Source organism: Porites lutea, chromosome 1 (assembly GCF_958299795.1).
Source record: "Porites lutea chromosome 1, jaPorLute2.1, whole genome shotgun sequence".
Classification (NCBI taxonomy): Eukaryota; Metazoa; Cnidaria; class Anthozoa; order Scleractinia; family Poritidae; genus Porites; species Porites lutea.
Window position 1 is genome coordinate 11,825,089 of NC_133201.1, and position 18,447 is coordinate 11,843,535.

The following is an 18,447-nucleotide window of genomic DNA, read 5'->3' on the forward strand; positions in this document are numbered from 1 at the left end:
TGCATTTGAAGTTTCTGGTTTTCGAACGCCTCATATAGAATGATCAGATATTCTAAAGAAAGTTTAACTTATCAGGAAGCTAATATTCATTTTAATAAACTTCTTGGGGCTTGACCAATTTGACTTCTTGAAAACATTGTATCATGATACAATGACTGTTTCTTGACAGCTAGTGTGGGGTTTAACGTCATTACGATCAAATCTAAATATTCCTCTAAGATGTGAATTAAATTAGTTCTCCATCAGAAATTGAGCAAATTTCAGTGCATGTTAGCCTGCAGTTACCACTATCACACCCATTTCCTTCTGACCTTAATTACAGAAGGAAGGTCACAGTCACGTAGGGTGAATGGTAAGCAGAGATAGGCAACTTTGTCTATAACCCATCCAGAACAATATTTTAGCAACCCAAACCTGGCCAGTACAAGATCTCATCCCTTCCTTTTTGAAGCCAGAGGACTGGGTTGAAATCAACTCCAACCTCAAGGAGATTGGGGACATTGTGAAGAACAGCTCCCCCGAAAAACTGTCAGGCAACTGACTTACATCCTTCTTGTTTATCACTGTCAGTAGACTGTCAGTAGACCATTGTTTGACACACTTCTAGGGTAGCTGTTATTCACTTTTACCAGAGATTTAGTAATTGTCTCAGCTTCCAATTTTTATCAGCCAATGTTAAAACCTGCCTTCCCCAGTTTCACATTACATTTACTCTATATCTCTCCTACCCTCCCATCCCTAACATTCTATGGGCCACCCTCCTCTGAACTTTGCGAGGTTCTGCAAAATAAGTATTTCTAGTTGTGATGGTATTTAGCTATTTTTGAGGGTGTGCATTTGTACTTTTGTAGAAAACATATTGAAAGAATTTCAGTGATGGAAGACCAGTCATTTGAGCGATTTGTTCCTGAGCATCCCCTCCCCCAGGAAATTCAGAACATGAAGAAAGATGACACTGTTTGTCAGTTTTGCGGCGTAAGCTATCTCATTCATAATGAAATGAAGGCTTTGGAGGAACGAGTTAAGGAAGCTGAGAAGCAAATGGAATATTACAAAGGAAGTGTTGAGAGAGAAGAGAAACTCAAGATTAAAGTTGCTAGCATGGAGGAGGAAAGTGACAAATTGTCAAGGGCGTTACAAGCCAGTGAAGAAAGGTAACAGGGAACGGGTGCACAGGGTACCCAGGCACACAGGGTTTCTGGACACATCTGAGATCCCTGCTGGCAGAGGTGTCTCACTGAGAGAGTGGAATGATAGCAAAGAAAGAGACCTCTATCAGCCTCCGATGCATTCTTTCATTTAGCCACTGTCCATTTTTGTTTTCGAAACAGACTAGGTTTCAAAACCAGTTTTGTTTAATGTGGAATGCACATGCCCTGTTGAGACTTTTAAAGGCAGTGTAGATTTGTGTTATTTGATGAGAAAGCATACGGTCATGTAGTTAGGGGAAAATACCCTTGCTTAAGGGTGCTGCACTTGTTATTTGGGTGTCCTGCATTGAGCTCCTGCTACCTGTAACTGACTGACCACAATTGCAAAAAAATTATATTTCTGTAAGCCCAGTTATATCCCTAGATCTGTTGGAAACTTTCCTATAAAAATGATGATTTAAAATTTATGAGTGAGTGCCTCTAATAAATTTTAGATCCTGGGTTCAGATCCTGCTTTAGCCACAAGTAAGCTGAAATTTTATCTCCATAACAAGTTTCAATTCAAACAGTTCGTAAAAAATAAATTAATTTTCTCTATTCATTTTTATTGGCATTAGCCACATTAGAAAGGAGAAAGAAACTGGAGCCAACAAAATGAGTCCTGGACTTGTTTCTGGGATCATCACGGGGGACATTCAGGGCTTCTGATAAATTATTTCCCGTGGTCGCGGAGCTGCAGATTTCTGGGTACCCATGAAATCCTGCGAAATTCACAAAAACACACAAAATACCATGAAATTTGCTAGAGGTCTTATCAAATACATGTTGATACAACATATTTGAAACTCATCTTGGTTATTGGGGCTGTAAACTTGCAAATTTATCTTGAAATATCATCACCACAATAAGCAAACATTACATTACAATAATTCCAAAACTTCCATGCGTAAATTAATCTGGCTAAATGCTCAGGCTCCCGTCCTTTGTTGTTAACATAGCGAATGATTATCTCTGTTACAAAAAACATTAAACAAGCTAATAACTATTAAATAATTTATTTCTATAGCGCATTTTCCTATTACCCAAATGCGCTTTACAGTGTCAAATATATTATAATCTATACACTAAAAAATGTAAAAAAAAATCCTAAGAATCGAAAAAATCAAAAGTCTATTAAAAAGTCCTAAAAATCAAAAAAAGGAAAAAAATTGAAAGTCTAAAAATATGCTTATTGAAAAAGATAGGTCTTAAGCTTAGCTTTAAAGATAGAGACAGTTGCGCTGCTTTTAATCTCAAATGGAAGCGAGCTCCAGAGGTAAGGCGCACACACTGAGAAAGCCCTCAAGCCAATCAATTTGAGCTTGTGCGTTTGCTGCTCCAGTAGAAGTTGGTCAGCAGACCTAAGAGCTCACCTAGGAATATAAGGACTGATGAGCTCAGTCAGGTACGTTCGAGTCGCGCCATGGAGTGCCTTAAAGGTGTACAATAAGATCTTAAAAACAATACACTGACGGATGGGGAGCCAGTGTAGCTAAATAAGTAGTGGTGTGACATGATCAAACTTTTGCTTGCAAGTGATCACTTTGGCCGCCGCGTTCATAACATATTGTAGTCTCTGAATAAGATAATCAGGTAGGCCATAGAGAAGCGAATTACAATGATCTAAGCAAGACGTTACTAATGCATGCACTACTGTTTTGGTTGAGTCAATACTAAGGCATGAACATATGCGACTAATGTTTCTGATGTGATAAAAAGCAGTCCTGCATAGCTCATTGACGTGATTCTCGAAACTCATGGTATCGTCAAAGATGGCACCAATGTTCCGTGTGCTAGATGTGGGCTCCACACTAGCATCACCGACAGTAATCGAATCTAATGGTGGCTTAGGGCGATGTTTAGCGTGCAGAACCATTGGAGTTCAGTCTTATCATTGTTTAACCGGAGATTGTTTAAAAGCATCCATTGGTTCAGCTCACACAAACAAACTTCAACCCTAGTGCACACAGACACAACGTCCTCCACTTTAGTGGTCTTCATCCTAAGGTACAGTTGAGTGTCGTCCGCGTACATGTGAAACTAATTAATCAAATCAGCGCAAAATCGATCAATTTATAGCGAAATTGGCCCAGAAAATTCCCACAAAATTAACCGTTTGTTATTGATTGTTTTTTGGCGAAGTTAGCGCCGAAAATTTCCTGGAAAGGAAATCCATCGGCTTTTCCGCGAATCTGTGTCGGAAAGTCCCGTGAAATTTGATTTTTTCTTTGTGACCTATCAGAAGCCCTGTGACTGTTGGTCAAAATTTTCCCTGTCCGTCGTAACAGTCCCAGAGGTCTTTGTGAAAGTTAACTTATCCCAGTTTTTTTCTCCTAAAGTGGCAAATGTACATTTTTTTCTAAGATCCCATTTAATTATTTTATTGTGCATTATTAAAGCTTTAAACATCTATAAAGAATGAGGTTTTGCCACCTGAAATTATATTCTCTGGCTTACAATTTTTTGTATTCTCAGAACAAAGATATTAGCAGTAGATCTAACTTCAAAGCAAGAACAGATTAAACGTCTTGAACAACAGAAAAAAGACCTAGAAAATGAACTACAAAGAAAGCAAGACCAAGTAGCAACAGAACAGTTAAAGTTTAGTGATCTTGTTAAGTCATTTTCCAAACTCCATCAAGACCTGAAGACACAGAGGGCAAGTCTTGGCAATATGAAAGTAATTGTACAAGAAAATAACCAAACTGCTTTAGAACACCTCCAACATGCTGTTGCAAATGTAGCAGTGTTAAGCGACAACTTTAGTAAAGAAAGGAGTGACTTGGAGAACAAATTAACCAAGGTGGGTGCAACATTCTATTGATTTTGTACAACTTAGGTAAAGAAAGGACTGACTTGGAGAACAAATTAACCAAGGTGGGTGCAACATTCTATTGATTTTGTACATGTATATGTACACTATTGCTCTATGTTGTTATTTTATACCTTGTAAATTAATGTACAAAAATAATGATTTTGCAAAATGTAACTTAATTATTTCTATTTCATCGTGACTTGCCAGTTGCTATTAATGCTACAGTTGATATACACTGTGTGGAGGTACAAATTAAAATTATGTACATCTTAACAGTTAGTCATTGGACTTGCCCAATTGCAATATTATTTGAAAGCAGGTTCTAAAAAATCCACAAGGGCTTAGACATGATGATGGAACAGTTAAATTTCAAAGGGGTGTCCTTTTTAAAGGTCATCAAAATGTACAACCTGCTGTAGTGATCTGACTTTGAATATTTTTATTGTTTTGATATAAATAGGCAGCTTTTTTATGTAGTCACTTGGGAGAAGTGTCTGCATTGTATAGAGGTTCATAGTATTAAAATTTACAACAAGAAGAAAAAAATGTGAATGTTGTGTAACCTTAGAAAACAGCTGCCACTGGTTTTCCCACTAAATGACATCTGAGTAATAAATTATGACTGTTGAAATTTCATACTGATGATGTGTCACTACCCAGATGTGGGTCGTGCTTCTGATTGGTTGAAGCAAATTTCCCTGGTGGCATGAACACTCAGAAGCACTGCCCAGATCTGTGTAGTGACACAATTCATCAGTGGAATCTCTATGTACAGTCATTCTTCAGAAGTCATTTCATGGAGAAACCAGTGGTCATGTTGGGAAATGTCAGCTGTTTTCAGAGGCTGAATGTTATGTTGCATTGAGCAGTAAACAGTACAGAGTCCTGATTTACAACTGCCCTCCTTAAAAATACAGTCAAACCCCATTAATATGCATGGACACTGAGGAGGGGGGGGGGGGGGGGGAGAGGGGGTAGAAAGTGTCCGTATTAATGAGGTGTCTGTATTAAGCAGATTGAATTCATAGAAAATATAAGGAAGGGATTTCCCCAGGGATAAAGTAAACTGTCTGTAATAGAGTACTAAAGTGTGGCGTCATAAAAATGAAATTTCTGAAATTATGGGATTTGTTAGGATATTCTGAAAGAACAATGTCCAAGAGGCCTACTTGCCAAAAATGAGCATGTGGGAGCAAATTGTCTCTGAGATCGTAGCCCAGTTATGCTACAAAACTCCATACAAACCCTTCTAAATTTTTTTTGGGTCGACCCAAAAAAAAATTAGAAGGGTTTGTATGGAGTTTTCTGAGTATAACTGGGCTAGATCTCAGAGACAATTTGCCGTGAAATGCTCATTTTTGGCAAGTAGGCCTCTTGGACATTGTTCTTTCAGAATATCCTGACAAATCCCATAATTTCAGAAATTTCATTTTTATGGCGTCATCACTTTAGTACTCTATACGGTGTCTGTGTTAAGCAGGTGTTTATAAAGTGGAGTTCGGCTCTACAGGACTTGAAAACCTATGCATGCTATTTGTACTGCATGCCCACTTGATGGTCACTCCTTAGTTAATATAAAATCGCATTTTCCCTTTTTTGCTTAAAGCTTGAAAATGAAATGAAAACAAAGCAAGAGCTTTGCAGCAAATCTGAGGCTTTGGCCCATGAGCTCAGTGAGAAGTGTACACAGTTAGAAGGAAAAGTTATTGAGCAAGAGAAGGAACTGGCCAAGATGAAAGAAAAGAATAATTCCTTTAATAATGAAATAATGTGCTACAAGGAGCTGATCAAGTGAGTCCTGTCTTTTTTCAGTGTTCTCATGCACTCATCCATGGAACCATTCTTACGGGTACACTCTTTGTTTTTATAAGAATGTTGTTTTTCCGACCCAGGCTGAATATTCTTATTTTTCTGCCGATTTTAGGCTGAAAATATTCTTGTATTATTCTTAAATTATAGCTTACGACATTTCCGTTTTAGAATTTACTGAGGTATCAATTACAAGTGTTTGGTATCTAGATCTGTGCTGAATACTGTACATATGTATTACATGTACCGTTCATCGAACTGTCATTAGCGTTGAACATTTTGCTATAGCTAGTGCAGGTTTTTTCGTTTTGTTGGCTAGTTTCGCCGTTTTAGGGAAAGGAACAATTTTATACGGTTAAGTTAAAAACATAAAATTGTATTGTATTTACAGATGTTTCAACCACAAAATTATATCTATCCTTTTCAAAATCTCACTCAGCCTCGGCTTTATTCTTAAAATATTCTTAAAATTTCCCAAATTTCAGCCTCGATATTCTTATAAAATATATTCTTATAAAAAAAAAAGAGTGTACAGGGTTTTCATTACATTTGTAAGTGCCAGCAACCGGCTATACAAAAAAACACATAAATAAATAAATAAATAAATAAATAAATAAATAAATAAATAAATAAATAAAATTACTACCCTTAGGTTTGAGTCATCTACTTTTTGGACGTACTGTGTAGGCAAAAAGTGAGAGAGTGAAAACCTGAGATTGTCTACAGCACTTAGATGCCCGAGAAGCCTGAAAATCACACTTTTTAATTGAAAAGGAAAAAGGAAGAAAAAACAAGAAAGAGCGAGTCCTGAGGAAGAAAAGACTAGTACAAAAGCGATCATGATTATATTTATTAACATTCTTTGGAGATAGTTTTATGACGGCGGCAACGCAATGAAATACGCCAGTGTGGAAGCGTACAGGGTGTAGTAAAGATTAAAATTCCTTCGCAGGGTAATTGCTTAATGTTAATTTGAAATTGTACAATCGACGCTGTTCAAAAGAGTCTTCTTCAGGGTACAATACAGGGAGACTGCGTCCGCTTAATAAAGGTGACTGCTCAATGAAAGTGGCCACTCAACAGAGGGCCGCTTATCATTGTTAAAAAATGTATGTACATGTATTTTTGAACTGAATCTTAATAATTCCTCCACTTTGAGCTCTTTTTTGGCAATAACTGCACGTTTCTTTATATCGTGTCCCTTTTTCAGATCAAAAACAAATGATCTAACCAGCCTTGAAGAGAAATTACGGAATCAAGCGAAGGCTTCTAAACAAGAAACCCAAAAGAAACAAGACGATATACTCGCCAAAGAGAAACAGATTCAGCAACTGTTGGAGAGATCTAAAGAGCTTGAGAGGCGTGTGGCTGAATTTACCAATGCCAGAAGTGTGGAAGAAGAGAAACAGGCTAATTCATTGGAAGAACTAAAGGTAACTTTGTGTCTTAAGATATGATTTCTTATGCCGACCAAACAGAGCAGGGTGGGGCGACAGAGGAAGCCCTTCTAAACTGCAGACTCAAACCAAAGCAGCTGCTGGGTTTATACCGAGATTATGCCTTATTACTTGCTGTCGTGGTCAGGTCTGAGATAGGGTATCGAATTTTGGCTGTATCATCATAATCTTCCTCGTCGTGGTCGTGGTCGTCCTCGTCATCATCATCATCATTAGGACCATCTTCATCGTCATCATCATCAGTCCTTTCCGTGCCCAATAGCACATTGGACAGTCAGGCCTGTGGTAGGGAGACGATAATTGGAATGCGTATTTTGGCCTGAAGAGGGTAACGCTTTCAATTCAAGAAGCAAGCCCAACTGTACATACCAATACTACTGTAACGAGCTTGCCTTGGAGTATAGTTACTTGTAAGAGTGACTGAATTGTAAAACAACCTCCTTGAAAATGGCATTTCCAGTTATTGTTGTTGTTATTTTCTTTATTTATCTTCTTCGTTTTCCTGTGAAATGTGAACAATTACTTGTCTTTATATCTTGTGCTATCTCGCAGGCCTTAAAAGAATCTTTGGCGAAATCGAAAGATGAGGCAGCAGCTCTTAAAGAGGAAAGGTAACTCAGTTTTTTTTCTTGATATAGGCGATATATGTTGCTGAAACTTAAGAACAGTTGACAGTTGACTCTCGATAACTGGAACCTTTAAGGGAGTGAAAAAATAAAATAAAAATAATAATAATATTCGCTTACAATGTGGTGAAAACTAGAGTTTCGAACTCTGAAGTAGAAGGGAAGAACCAAACTGCGTAAAAGCTAAAACTAAGCAAAATCTGTTTTCTTTCCTAGACCTTAAGCGATGGAGCCTTGGAAAAAGTGAAACGCTGTGATTTGTGTGACTCAGATACCTTTGAGAACTCAGCTTCAAACTTCGATTTTTGACTTTCACCTGGTCGTAAGCGCTCTTTCGACCCTGATATTTCTTCATAGCTTGTAAAAGCCAGTGTTTAATAGTCTTCACCTTTCTCCTTCCAATTTTCTTCAATGTTTACATTGATTTTCCGTTTGATAGGGAAGTGATGATTTCCTCACACCATAATCGCATAGAACAGTTGAGAGAGAGCTTTAAAAGGAAGATGGAAGAGGCAGATGCCTGGCCAGAAAAGGTATAAAGAACTTCCGTAATGAAAAGACCGGTTGTTCTTTTATTGAATAATTAGCGAGGTTTCGTTATCTTTTTCCTTGCAGCTTGAAAAGGTTGTGGAGGAAAAAGAAGCACAGTTCAACAAAGAGAAAAACGATTTGTGGAAGGAGCTAACTGATGCATTTCAAAAGGTATTTAGCGGACACACCCATTAAAGTTATTTATAACATGTCAACTTTCATGGAATTTAATGAAACTGCAAAACTGTGCCGGTTAATTGTACCTGTGTCTGGTCGTGAAACGACAAAAATGGGGAGAGGGGAAAAGCCATGAAAGACTCACAATAAAGTTGACAGATTCATGTGTAAACGAGTTCGTTTGGGAACTGGAAACGTATATACCAACGCATACACGTGAAAAACAAGACAAGTGTTACTTGCACAAAACAGTACAGAAGACTAAAAACCAAACTGCGGTGATAACACCATAGAGGATCGGATAACATTCGACTCCATTCACGGTAATACGTTTTAGGTTAGAGATACATGGATTTTTATGATTTTTGGACCTGCTTGCACACTGAAGTTGGCAAAAACCGGGGTTTGTGGAAACTTATGTTTCCGAAAACGTCCTGGAAGGTGGGCAGTAAAAACAGAGGTCTGTCGCAATACAAAGGTTGTCGAAAATGGTGACGTCATGGCTACCTTTACGTGACATACATGATATGTTTCCAAGCTCAAAACATGACGGAAAAAAATTGTCGCTGGCACTATTTAAGTATGCGCACTAAAATGTACACACACTAAATGAGAATACCGAAGAAACAAGAACGTATCGCCAGGTATGCAATTTCGGTTGCTTATTATGGACTGTCGAAGTTAATGCTATGCTGATACAGAGCTTTTGATGCGTTTTTGTTAACACACTAGCAAACGGTTTTTAAAAGCACATTAATGTGGGTAGAACAAGAGGGTTGTTTCCTGTGGAATAATAGAGAAACAGTGATTTCCCTTTGGGTTATCGTATTTTTTTTAATGTTTTAATTTCTAAGGAGATGGAAGAGGAACAGCAGAAACATGCAGAAGAACTCAGTCAATGGAAGAAGGAAGCCAAAGCCTCTCAAGACAAGGTAAGTGTACTGTGTATGCAGATGGTTTGAGGTGACGTGACTACTGGGCCCATGTTCGAAAGAGGCTTTGCGCTAACCCGAACTTAAATTTTAACACGGGTTTCTTTTTCTTTTTATCAAAAGCACTCTCTCGGATAGTTTTCTCCATTCTTTTTAGAGTATCTAATCATCAAATATGTAGGCAAAGAGAATTAAACTGAATTTGCTTTTTAAGCTCTCATATCTGAGTTCCAATTTCGCACCAACCCTGGGTTATATAAGAGCTTAAAAAGCAAATTCAGTTTAATTCTCTTTGGCTACAATTTGATGATTAGATACTCTAAAAAAATATAGAGAAAATTATCCGAGAGAGAGTGCCTTTGATAACAAGAAAAAGAAAACCCGGTTAAAATTTTATCCCGGGTTAGCGCTAACCAGCGTTCGAACAACTGGGGCCTGGTCTCTAAAAGCACTGGAGACAAACTCGCGCCCTTACGAGTCTTTGCCCAGAACTTACAACGCAGAAGCATAAAAGTACTTCTAATTTGAAATTGGTTGTAAGATGGTTCGTAAACGATAAGTTCAAATGTGCGCAATAGTTTTGCGGGCTTTATTATTAAGGCCCGTGGGACCTCCTTAGGCTAGCCTGCGAGAAAACTCTCCATTTGAGTGATATATTGAGAAATCACGCGAAATGAAGAGCTTGCTGGCAGGTTAGCGACTTCCATATCAAATTTGTCTCGCTTAGTGGATGCAAATTGCAGACTTTGGCTTGCCTCACTGTCTTTCAGGACGGAACGTTACTATTTTACACGTCATACATTTATATCACTTGGGGAAATGAAAAAGAATGTATATATTAATTCAAAGAAATCCAAACGCAGCTGCTATTTCAACATCCTTCGTGCAGTTGAAATCAATGCAGGCCTTAATCGGTTGCGAGAACTGGTTGCCTGTTTTATTTCAATCTGTTTTAGAGGTCACTTAGAACCTTGTTCTCGCCCAGATTGGTGTTCCTAGGAATTTAATTCTAATTTTCCGTCGAGCTTTTCCATTTTCCTTACACTACAAAACTTTTATTTGAAGTATTTTTTTTTACAAAGTAACGGCTTCCTTTACGTTTACAACTAAAACGCGCATAAAGGGACTCTGTTCCCTTTTACATGTTAATAGTTAAAGCGACTTTTCCAGGTAACGTCGGTGCAGGAGATCTCTATTACGTTAATTAAGTATTCGATTCCCATGGTGCTTCTTCGTGGTTCAGTTTACTTGCGGCCCGGACATTTCGCTTGGGCTACCCACTACCCACTGTAATAAAGCTCCTTTGTTCATTGCAAAGAAAGTATTGCTGAAGGTCACACTGCAGCTCCAAAGAGACTAACAATTATACTGACAGTTTCTGCGCGACTTTTGCCCGCAATTCACGTAGATCGACTTGTGACAGGTTCTTCCCTATCTGTTACTAGGGACTTTAAGGATCTGTTTATATGGAGGTGGGGGACCCCAGGTAGGTGAGCTAAACCCGGTTAGGTGGGGTAACCGGCCTGTCCATATAATCCCTCTTATGGTCACTCCATCTGTCATGTACACGTGATCAAATACCTCCATGTAAACGGGCCCTAAAATCCAATGACGCGACCGCAACGAGAACGTCAAAAACAACAATAGGTTTAACAAGCAAAGCAACAACTTTGCACGTGCATCACAGTTTTTTGTACATTTCTTTGCCGTTTTTGCACGCCTACGACGTGAAAATGCCGAATTTCACGGTTAAAAAAGTAACGACGAAAATTTATTCAGTCTCTTTCTGAACTTGGATACGGTCTCCTGGAACTCAACTTCAGGAGGGTTCGCCTACATTTGACAAAGTAAGTGGGTAGGAATAACCGCGATTAAGACTGAAGGAAGTAAAACTCACTTTTTAAGCGACATTCTCGTTGCCGTCGCGTCGTTGGATCTTAGGACCTGTTTACACGGAGGTGGGGTTCCCCAGGTAGGTGACGTAACCCGCTTAGGTGTAGTAAAAAAGAAACCCTCCTTTACATGCAATATTACAACCCCGCCATCCCGGGATGCACTTTCTGAATATTACTGAGTGGTCGCTAAGCACGTAAACAAGAAAAATGCTGGCAAACCCCTTTTTTGGCGATTAATGCTTTTTACACTCACTTGCTGCTCTTGCTGCAACCTTCAGTGATGTGGCTTTCTATTGTTACCTTTAATAATGATGCAAAGCCACCGCCAAAGTGAATTTTGCGCGAATTTGATGCATCACGAATCCGACCCCGGCTAAGCGGGCTACCCCACCTTGAAACGTTTACATGGCAAAATTTGACTCCCTACTGAGAGGGTTACCCTGTTTGGCGGATGGGCCTTTCCCGATTGTGCTCGAAAACTTTTGAGCAACTTTTGGCGGTTCTAGCAACCTCGAGCAAATTTTGCCTTTCTGAGCAACTTTTAAGCAAAATATAGGTTTTGAGCACATATCAAGCACGAAAAAGTCAACGATTTCATGGAAAACTTCAATTTTTTTAAATTTTTAACTTTTTTGTTGACCAATGATAGTAATTAATGTGAAGAAATTTTAGGTGACAACTTTTGAAATTTAGGTGGGAACCTTTTTGGATTTTTGGCAATTTTTTTAGCAACTTTTTAGCATTCCAGTGAGCAACTTTCCAGCATTTTTATAGGCACATTCGGGAAAGGCCTATTGGCAGACCGGGCTACCCGCCTTGGCGGGTCACCCCACCTGTCACAATATCACGTAAACGTGATCAAATTAAAAATAATGGACAGGCGGGTTACCCCACCTACATGTACCTGGGGTCCCCCACCTCCATGTAAACAGGCCCTTAAAGTCCTTACTACTACGATAACACAACCTGACAGGCTTCTTGCCAAAAGAACCCTTCACTGCAGGTCCATTAACAACTTTCTGATTCATTTTCCCCAAAATTTTAGTTCAGAGAGGATATCACAGGTTTGAATCGAAAACACCGCGAAGAAGTTAGACGGCTAGAGCAGGCCTTGAAAGAATTGAAGGTAAGCTGCCTCTACTAGAAAGGTCCGTGGCATCTCCACCAAGCCCTATTCACACAAACAAAACATGTGTATCTAGACCAGGTTTAACAAAATGAAATCTAGAGGATTGGCTTCTACAGCAAAGAGCCCAAAAGTGTGACCGCTTTTGATTTATTCACATTCTTTCGTGCAGATTTAATCCAATCAGAAGCCAGCTGGAAACTGTCCTCGACGTCTGATTGGTTAATGTCTGCATAAAAGAATGAGAGTTAATTAATGGAGGTCACACTTTTGGGCTCCTTGCTGTAACGAGTTCAAGTAAATTTTGACGTATGCTTTCATTTATACAAAAATTTTGTAATTGACAAAATTTGTTAAGGAGCTTCTAAGAAGGAAACAAATTTAGGGACCGCGGAGGGGTGGGGTTGTGCAACCTCCCCCCCCCTCCCTTTTTGGATGGTGAAATATATATATATATATTTTTTGTTTTGGTTACCCAGATCTGTCAATGGAGCCGAAACCAATTGTGGAATAGCACGTATTTTAGGCATCCCACTGATGAACAGTTGCGACACGTAGATATATATTTTTTAGCAATTAATATAATGTGCAGTCTGTCTACTTTGAATTAGTAATCTGATAGTACTGACCACCCACAAACAGAGAACAGACAAACTTTGTCTTGTACCTGTTGGCAATCAGTTTGTAGCTCTTACTGACAATCGAAAAGGCCACTTTGGCACCTTCGGAGAATCCGACTTAAAAATGTCCGGTTGACACTCAACCGTTGCGTGTGTTGGGTTTAGCTTCAAGTCTATTCGTTCAAATTTTGGTGTAACGTGGGGGCCAGGCTGCAACTTGTTGTGCCGATGTAATAATTACCAATTTATATTACTATTGGCAGTTTTAGATGCACTATTTTACAGCCGTTTCAGAAGACTTAAATTTGAAATTTTCTGGGGGGAATGTGTCCCCGGACCCCCCTAGTTTGCTCACGCTTACGCGTTCGCATTAGCCCCCCCCCCCCCCCCCCTCCCCCCAACACCACTTGAAAATCCGCTCCGCGGGCCCTAAAAATGAAGACCGTTTTAAGTTAACTAAACAGGTTTTAAACATGTTTTTACTTTGCTACTGGTGTGAGTGGGCTATAAGTTTATCAAAAGGGCCGGTGTCTGTCTGACTGATGTTCTAGCTGTACTTTTGAAACTGGCTATTTCATTCTACATTGTTTTTTTTTATTTTATTTTATTTTTTATTTTTTTAGGACAAAAGTGAACAGTCAAGGAACGCCAGTGATTCAATTATACAAAACTTAGAAGAAAAAATCGCGGATATGGAAAATCGCGTACGCAAGCCGTCAGTTGAGTCAACGGAAGAAGTTATCAGGCTAAGAACCAGGCTCCAGGAGTCGGAGCAAATGCTTCAACAAGCCAAGAAACAAATTGGAGAACTGGAAACTAAAAAGGAGTCGTGGAGACAAGAGGTTATTAAATGATTTGTTTTCTGTGGCTTTTCGTTTTGGTGAAGCATAGGACTTGCCAGTAATTTGTAATAAAGGCGCTACAATAGACCTTTTACCGATACAGCGGCCATATTGGGTTTATTAGATTTAAGGAGTATTATATATGGAATGCCCATAGGCCACTCGCTCAGTATTTACGCGTGCTTTTCGGGCAAAAAGAGAACTTCAATGTTTATTACTCGGGAAAAAGGCGATCATTATTACATCCAAACACGGCACAACAACCTTTTTTTCCCATTACAATCTTTTTCTAGGAAAACTTAAAGAAAAATTGGCCCGAAAAGCGCGCGTAAATACTGATGCGAGTGTGTCGGATCGAGTTCATGTCCCTAGGCATCCCATAATACTTCTTAAATCCAATTAATTCAATATGGCCGCCGTTTCTGTAAAAAGGTCTATTGTTTCACGTTCCAAACCACACGAGGACTATCTCGCTCGAGATAACACTGACACCCCAAAATGAAAACATTTTACGAACAGTCACTTAATTTCACCGAAACAAAAATACAAGCAAAGAAAATAAAGCTTATTTCATGGGTGCTTGGTTAACATTCCGATCATTTCATTGCAAGATTACGGATTCTACCAAGATCAAAATGGTAAACAACAACTTCACCTATTGTTTCTTTTCAAATTTCAGGCATCTTGTTGCCGGAATTTGTGAATATTTTTCTTTACTATTTCAATCTGTCGCAAGTGTATACAGCGGTAGTTTACAAGAGTACCTTCAGCCAGCTCTCGGTTCTCCTGGGATACATGTACCAAACCAGGAGCTATTACCCTTAGTAATGGACCCCTGAGCAAATTCAGTGAAAGTTTTTTTTGTTTTTGTTTGTTTTGTTTTTGTTTTTTGTTTTTTGTTTCAATAAGGTTCTGGGTAGTTCACGCATCTCAATAATAATAACAACTAGGGTATCTAAAAGATAGTAATGCTGCGGCACATTCTGTTGATACTGGCATTAGTTAGGCAGTGAGACTTAAAAGAATCAAAAATGACATTGAATGTCCTATTTACATGTTCGAAAGTACTAGAATAATTACTGTCAGTCTATAGAAAGAACTCGTGGGAACGTTGTTTAGAAAATGATCAAGTGGTTATCAACTCTGGTTTTCCCACAGTAAATTGTAGGAAATAATAGAAATTCAGATTGTTTATCCATATATTTAATATACGGTGCACGACATTTTCTCTGGAAACACAATACTTTTCTTGCTGTTTGTTGCATTTTATTAAGTAACAGTTATTTAGCTATATATTTATAGAAAAACAACAACACAAAAAACGGAAAAAAAAGGAAGAAGGAATAAATAAGTCGGTAGGACTCGAACCCGGCACCTTCGACTCGACGCGACTACACCTAACCACTACACCACAGAGGCTGATTACATAATTTTCAGAAAAAGTCTTTCATTTTTTTCCTTTTCCATGAAACTTCCGCCGGCAAGATGATCGCCAGCCGCATTAACCGAGCTATTAACAGTGAAAAAACAATGTCAACGCATATTCCAGGGCAATGAATGAATGAAAGAACATAATTATGCCTTTCAAAACGCCGATACACGTCCTCGTCTGCAAAGTAGGACACAAAACATATGTTTTGTTATCTCGATTTCCGCTGTTATTTTGAAGCGAATGGTCCAAATCACATCCATTTTCGGCTCATACAGTTTCTTAAGAATAGCATTGCATGACATTTTCTCACTTTCACATCACCTTCTAGCAAGCTGGAATTTGTATATCCCCCGTGTTGCGGAGTCGAAGAGCAAATGCTCATCTTCTCGTCAGGTTTCACACCTGGACGAGTCAAAGGCTCTTGAATTGAAATCCAATCCCCAAGTTAACCATCGTACTCATCTGAAAGACTCCTGCGTGTCTTAAAATTTGGTAAGACCTCTAACCGTACTGTAGAAAATTTGTCACAAAGAAAACTCTAATTCTGAGCAGCGAACGATGCACTCTCTCACCCACCGAACTTCCCCGTGTTTTTATTTGAGTTGTTCTTGGCGCAATGCACTCTGGTTAAATGCAATGCATTGTGGTAAAAAGTGTGGTTAAATGCAATGCATTGTGGTAAAAAGTGATGAATTCGGGAATTCGTCGCCCCTTATATATTTCCTTTAAATCCTGATTATGTTGTTGCTCGCTCCCTTCGGTCGCTCCGCAGCAACAACTAAACAAAAAAACAAACAAACAAAAACTAACTAACTAAAAATCTAACTAATTAACTAACTCACTAACAAAACAAGTTTGTGGCAATAAACAATGAATAATGTCGAACAAGATACGAAAACAGTGTTACTACAACAGTTCTTACGAAACGTTAACTTGACAATAACAATGCAATATATTACTTTCAACTCTAACTATGACATATGCACCTGTCTTTTCTAGGTAGCTTTTTTACAAGAAACAGTTCGACGTGAGTGTGAGGAACGATTAGAGCTGACCGATGCTTTGGGTGAAGCACGGGCTCAACTTTTAGCTCTTCAACGTGCTTCCGGCTCTTCGTTTTCACGCAGTAACACTCTTAACTCGTCAAGTTCTTCTTCTCCTTCCTCCGATCGCCTCAACAGTGAGATTTCAAAAGGACTAGCCTCAAATGGACTTGGGGACACCTTAGGCTACCAGGCCTCTTCGTGCTTTGTTGGTTTTGACGGAGGCGTGGGTTATAGGCCTGGTTCGGGCTCACGTGATGCTGGGAGAAAATCACGTGCAGGGAGCGTGGACGACAGCAGACAGCGAATAGCGGCGGCTGTTCGGAGAACAGGTTCTAAGAGTCGTCTGGGAGGGAATTTCAGCAGCTGACAGAGCGGTTTATATTGGTTTTTGTGACCAAAGCTAATTTACTGTCGGTTGGCATTGACAGTAAAAATTATTTAAAGAAATACAGAAACTATCATGTAGACGTCCGTTTTCCGGGTGATAGCAATGTACCGGGAGTGATATGGAAAGAGCCCAACTCGTTGCCACGCTTGTTGGTGTCTACTGATGACGCTCCTGTCCTTAGGTATGAGTAACTGTTCTCCAGGTTAGTTGGAAAAAGGCATTTGCGTCAGCCTACCTCGCAAAGGTAGGAATTCCCGTCAAAGTTGACAGGAGTCTCATGTGTCTTGACTCGCGATGCCACTTGAAAGGGCCTCTGTGTCGGCTGACTCTTGTCACGAAACTGCCATAATCATGTACGACGGTGTACGACTTTAAGAGCGCCGCCCGTAACAGTTTTTCAGTATCGATGGGATGGGCAGCAAAAAGGATGATTTTTAGTAGGTTGATATTCTTTTCTTGCCTTGATATATGTCGAAGTTAATTAAGCAATAGAAAACGTTTTCCGTGTTTGCATAGCCTGATATAAACACGGGAGAGGTTGGGAGAATTCGAGACAGTTATGTAAACCCGAGTTTTAATGCGCCTATAAAATGTTCCCTATAAACAATACAGAACTTGTTCGCTTTTAGAGTGTTATCACTACAATGCATCTTCAGGCTTGTCCGTCTCCTGACACTACCTTTTTAAGGCGCGTTGTACAAATCATCTGGGATGAAGGAATATATTTACAAAATCAAAGATTAATATATGATCAATAGAGATATCGACAACAAGAGTACAGTTTTTGGCTAAATAGGTAAATGACATATGGAAACAAAATCCAATTCTGTTAATCTGCAGCATCTTTCTTAGCTCGCTTGATGAGAAATGATTGCATCAAAGGATTTTCGGACGAAGATCGGGAAACTACTTTGGTACGACTTTTACGCCTTCGCAGTATTCCACACGATCTTTATAACTTTCCCCAGACGTTTTTAAGAGTAGGTACTGGGAACGAATCTGGTTAATCCGTGCGTTCTTGCTAGTTGTAATTTTAGCATGGTTTTATATTATTTTGTACAATTAATAACATCCCTAAGAAAGTAATGGTGAAATCGTTCGTCCATGCAGTCGTTGTAAATAAGTGTATAATTATGACCACTAAAAAAAGTTTACCAGTTTTTATTTCTTGAGTGTCGTCAATAAAACTAGCTTTACATTTAAAGAAAAAGATCCGATACAAGTGCAGTCAAACCTATATTTGCCACGCTAGAAAGTGAATCTGGTCCAGGTTAACTTTCGCAAAGACTTCTGGGACTGTTACTGGGGACAGGGGAAAAAATGGCCAATAGCTGACTGGCGCGTCCCCAGTCACGATCCCAGAGGTCTTTGCGAAAGTTAACTCGTCCCAGTTTCTATTAAGAATCTATCTTTAGCTGCCGCACTAGCACCAGTAGCAGTTTCTGTTCCTTCAACAAATCCCCATAAACCGCGTTCCATCAACACAAGTTTAATGTTGTATTTCCACGATTGCTAATTCTTTCCATCCAAGCGCTCGATTTTAGTGATTTCCGCCTTCTTG

General features: G+C 39.2%; 1 protein-coding gene across 1 annotated transcript; it reads left to right on the plus strand.

Annotated features, from left to right (window-relative positions):
* Positions 1-797: 797 nt before the first annotated feature.
* Positions 798-18,050, plus strand: LOC140945250 (uncharacterized). Its single transcript, XM_073394304.1, has 11 exons — positions 798-1,154; positions 3,666-3,993; positions 5,612-5,796; positions 7,025-7,247; positions 7,824-7,882; positions 8,337-8,430; positions 8,513-8,599; positions 9,460-9,537; positions 12,478-12,558; positions 13,802-14,020; positions 16,452-18,050. Exons 1-11 carry the CDS (start codon positions 877-879, stop codon positions 16,863-16,865), a joined length of 2,046 nt encoding a protein of 681 aa, XP_073250405.1. The 5' UTR covers positions 798-876; the 3' UTR covers positions 16,866-18,050.
* Positions 18,051-18,447: the final 397 nt, after the last annotated feature.

Bases quoted from the DNA above. Each gene is read 5' to 3' on its own strand.
- LOC140945250 (XM_073394304.1), top strand. From the start codon at position 877: ATGGAAGACCAGTCATTTGAGCGATTTGTTCCTGAGCATCCCCTCCCC. The intron at 3,994-5,611 runs GTGGGTGCAACA...TTTTGCTTAAAG, and splicing joins TGGAGAACAAATTAACCAAG to CTTGAAAATGAAATGAAAAC. The intron at 7,248-7,823 runs GTAACTTTGTGT...GCTATCTCGCAG, and splicing joins ATTCATTGGAAGAACTAAAG to GCCTTAAAAGAATCTTTGGC.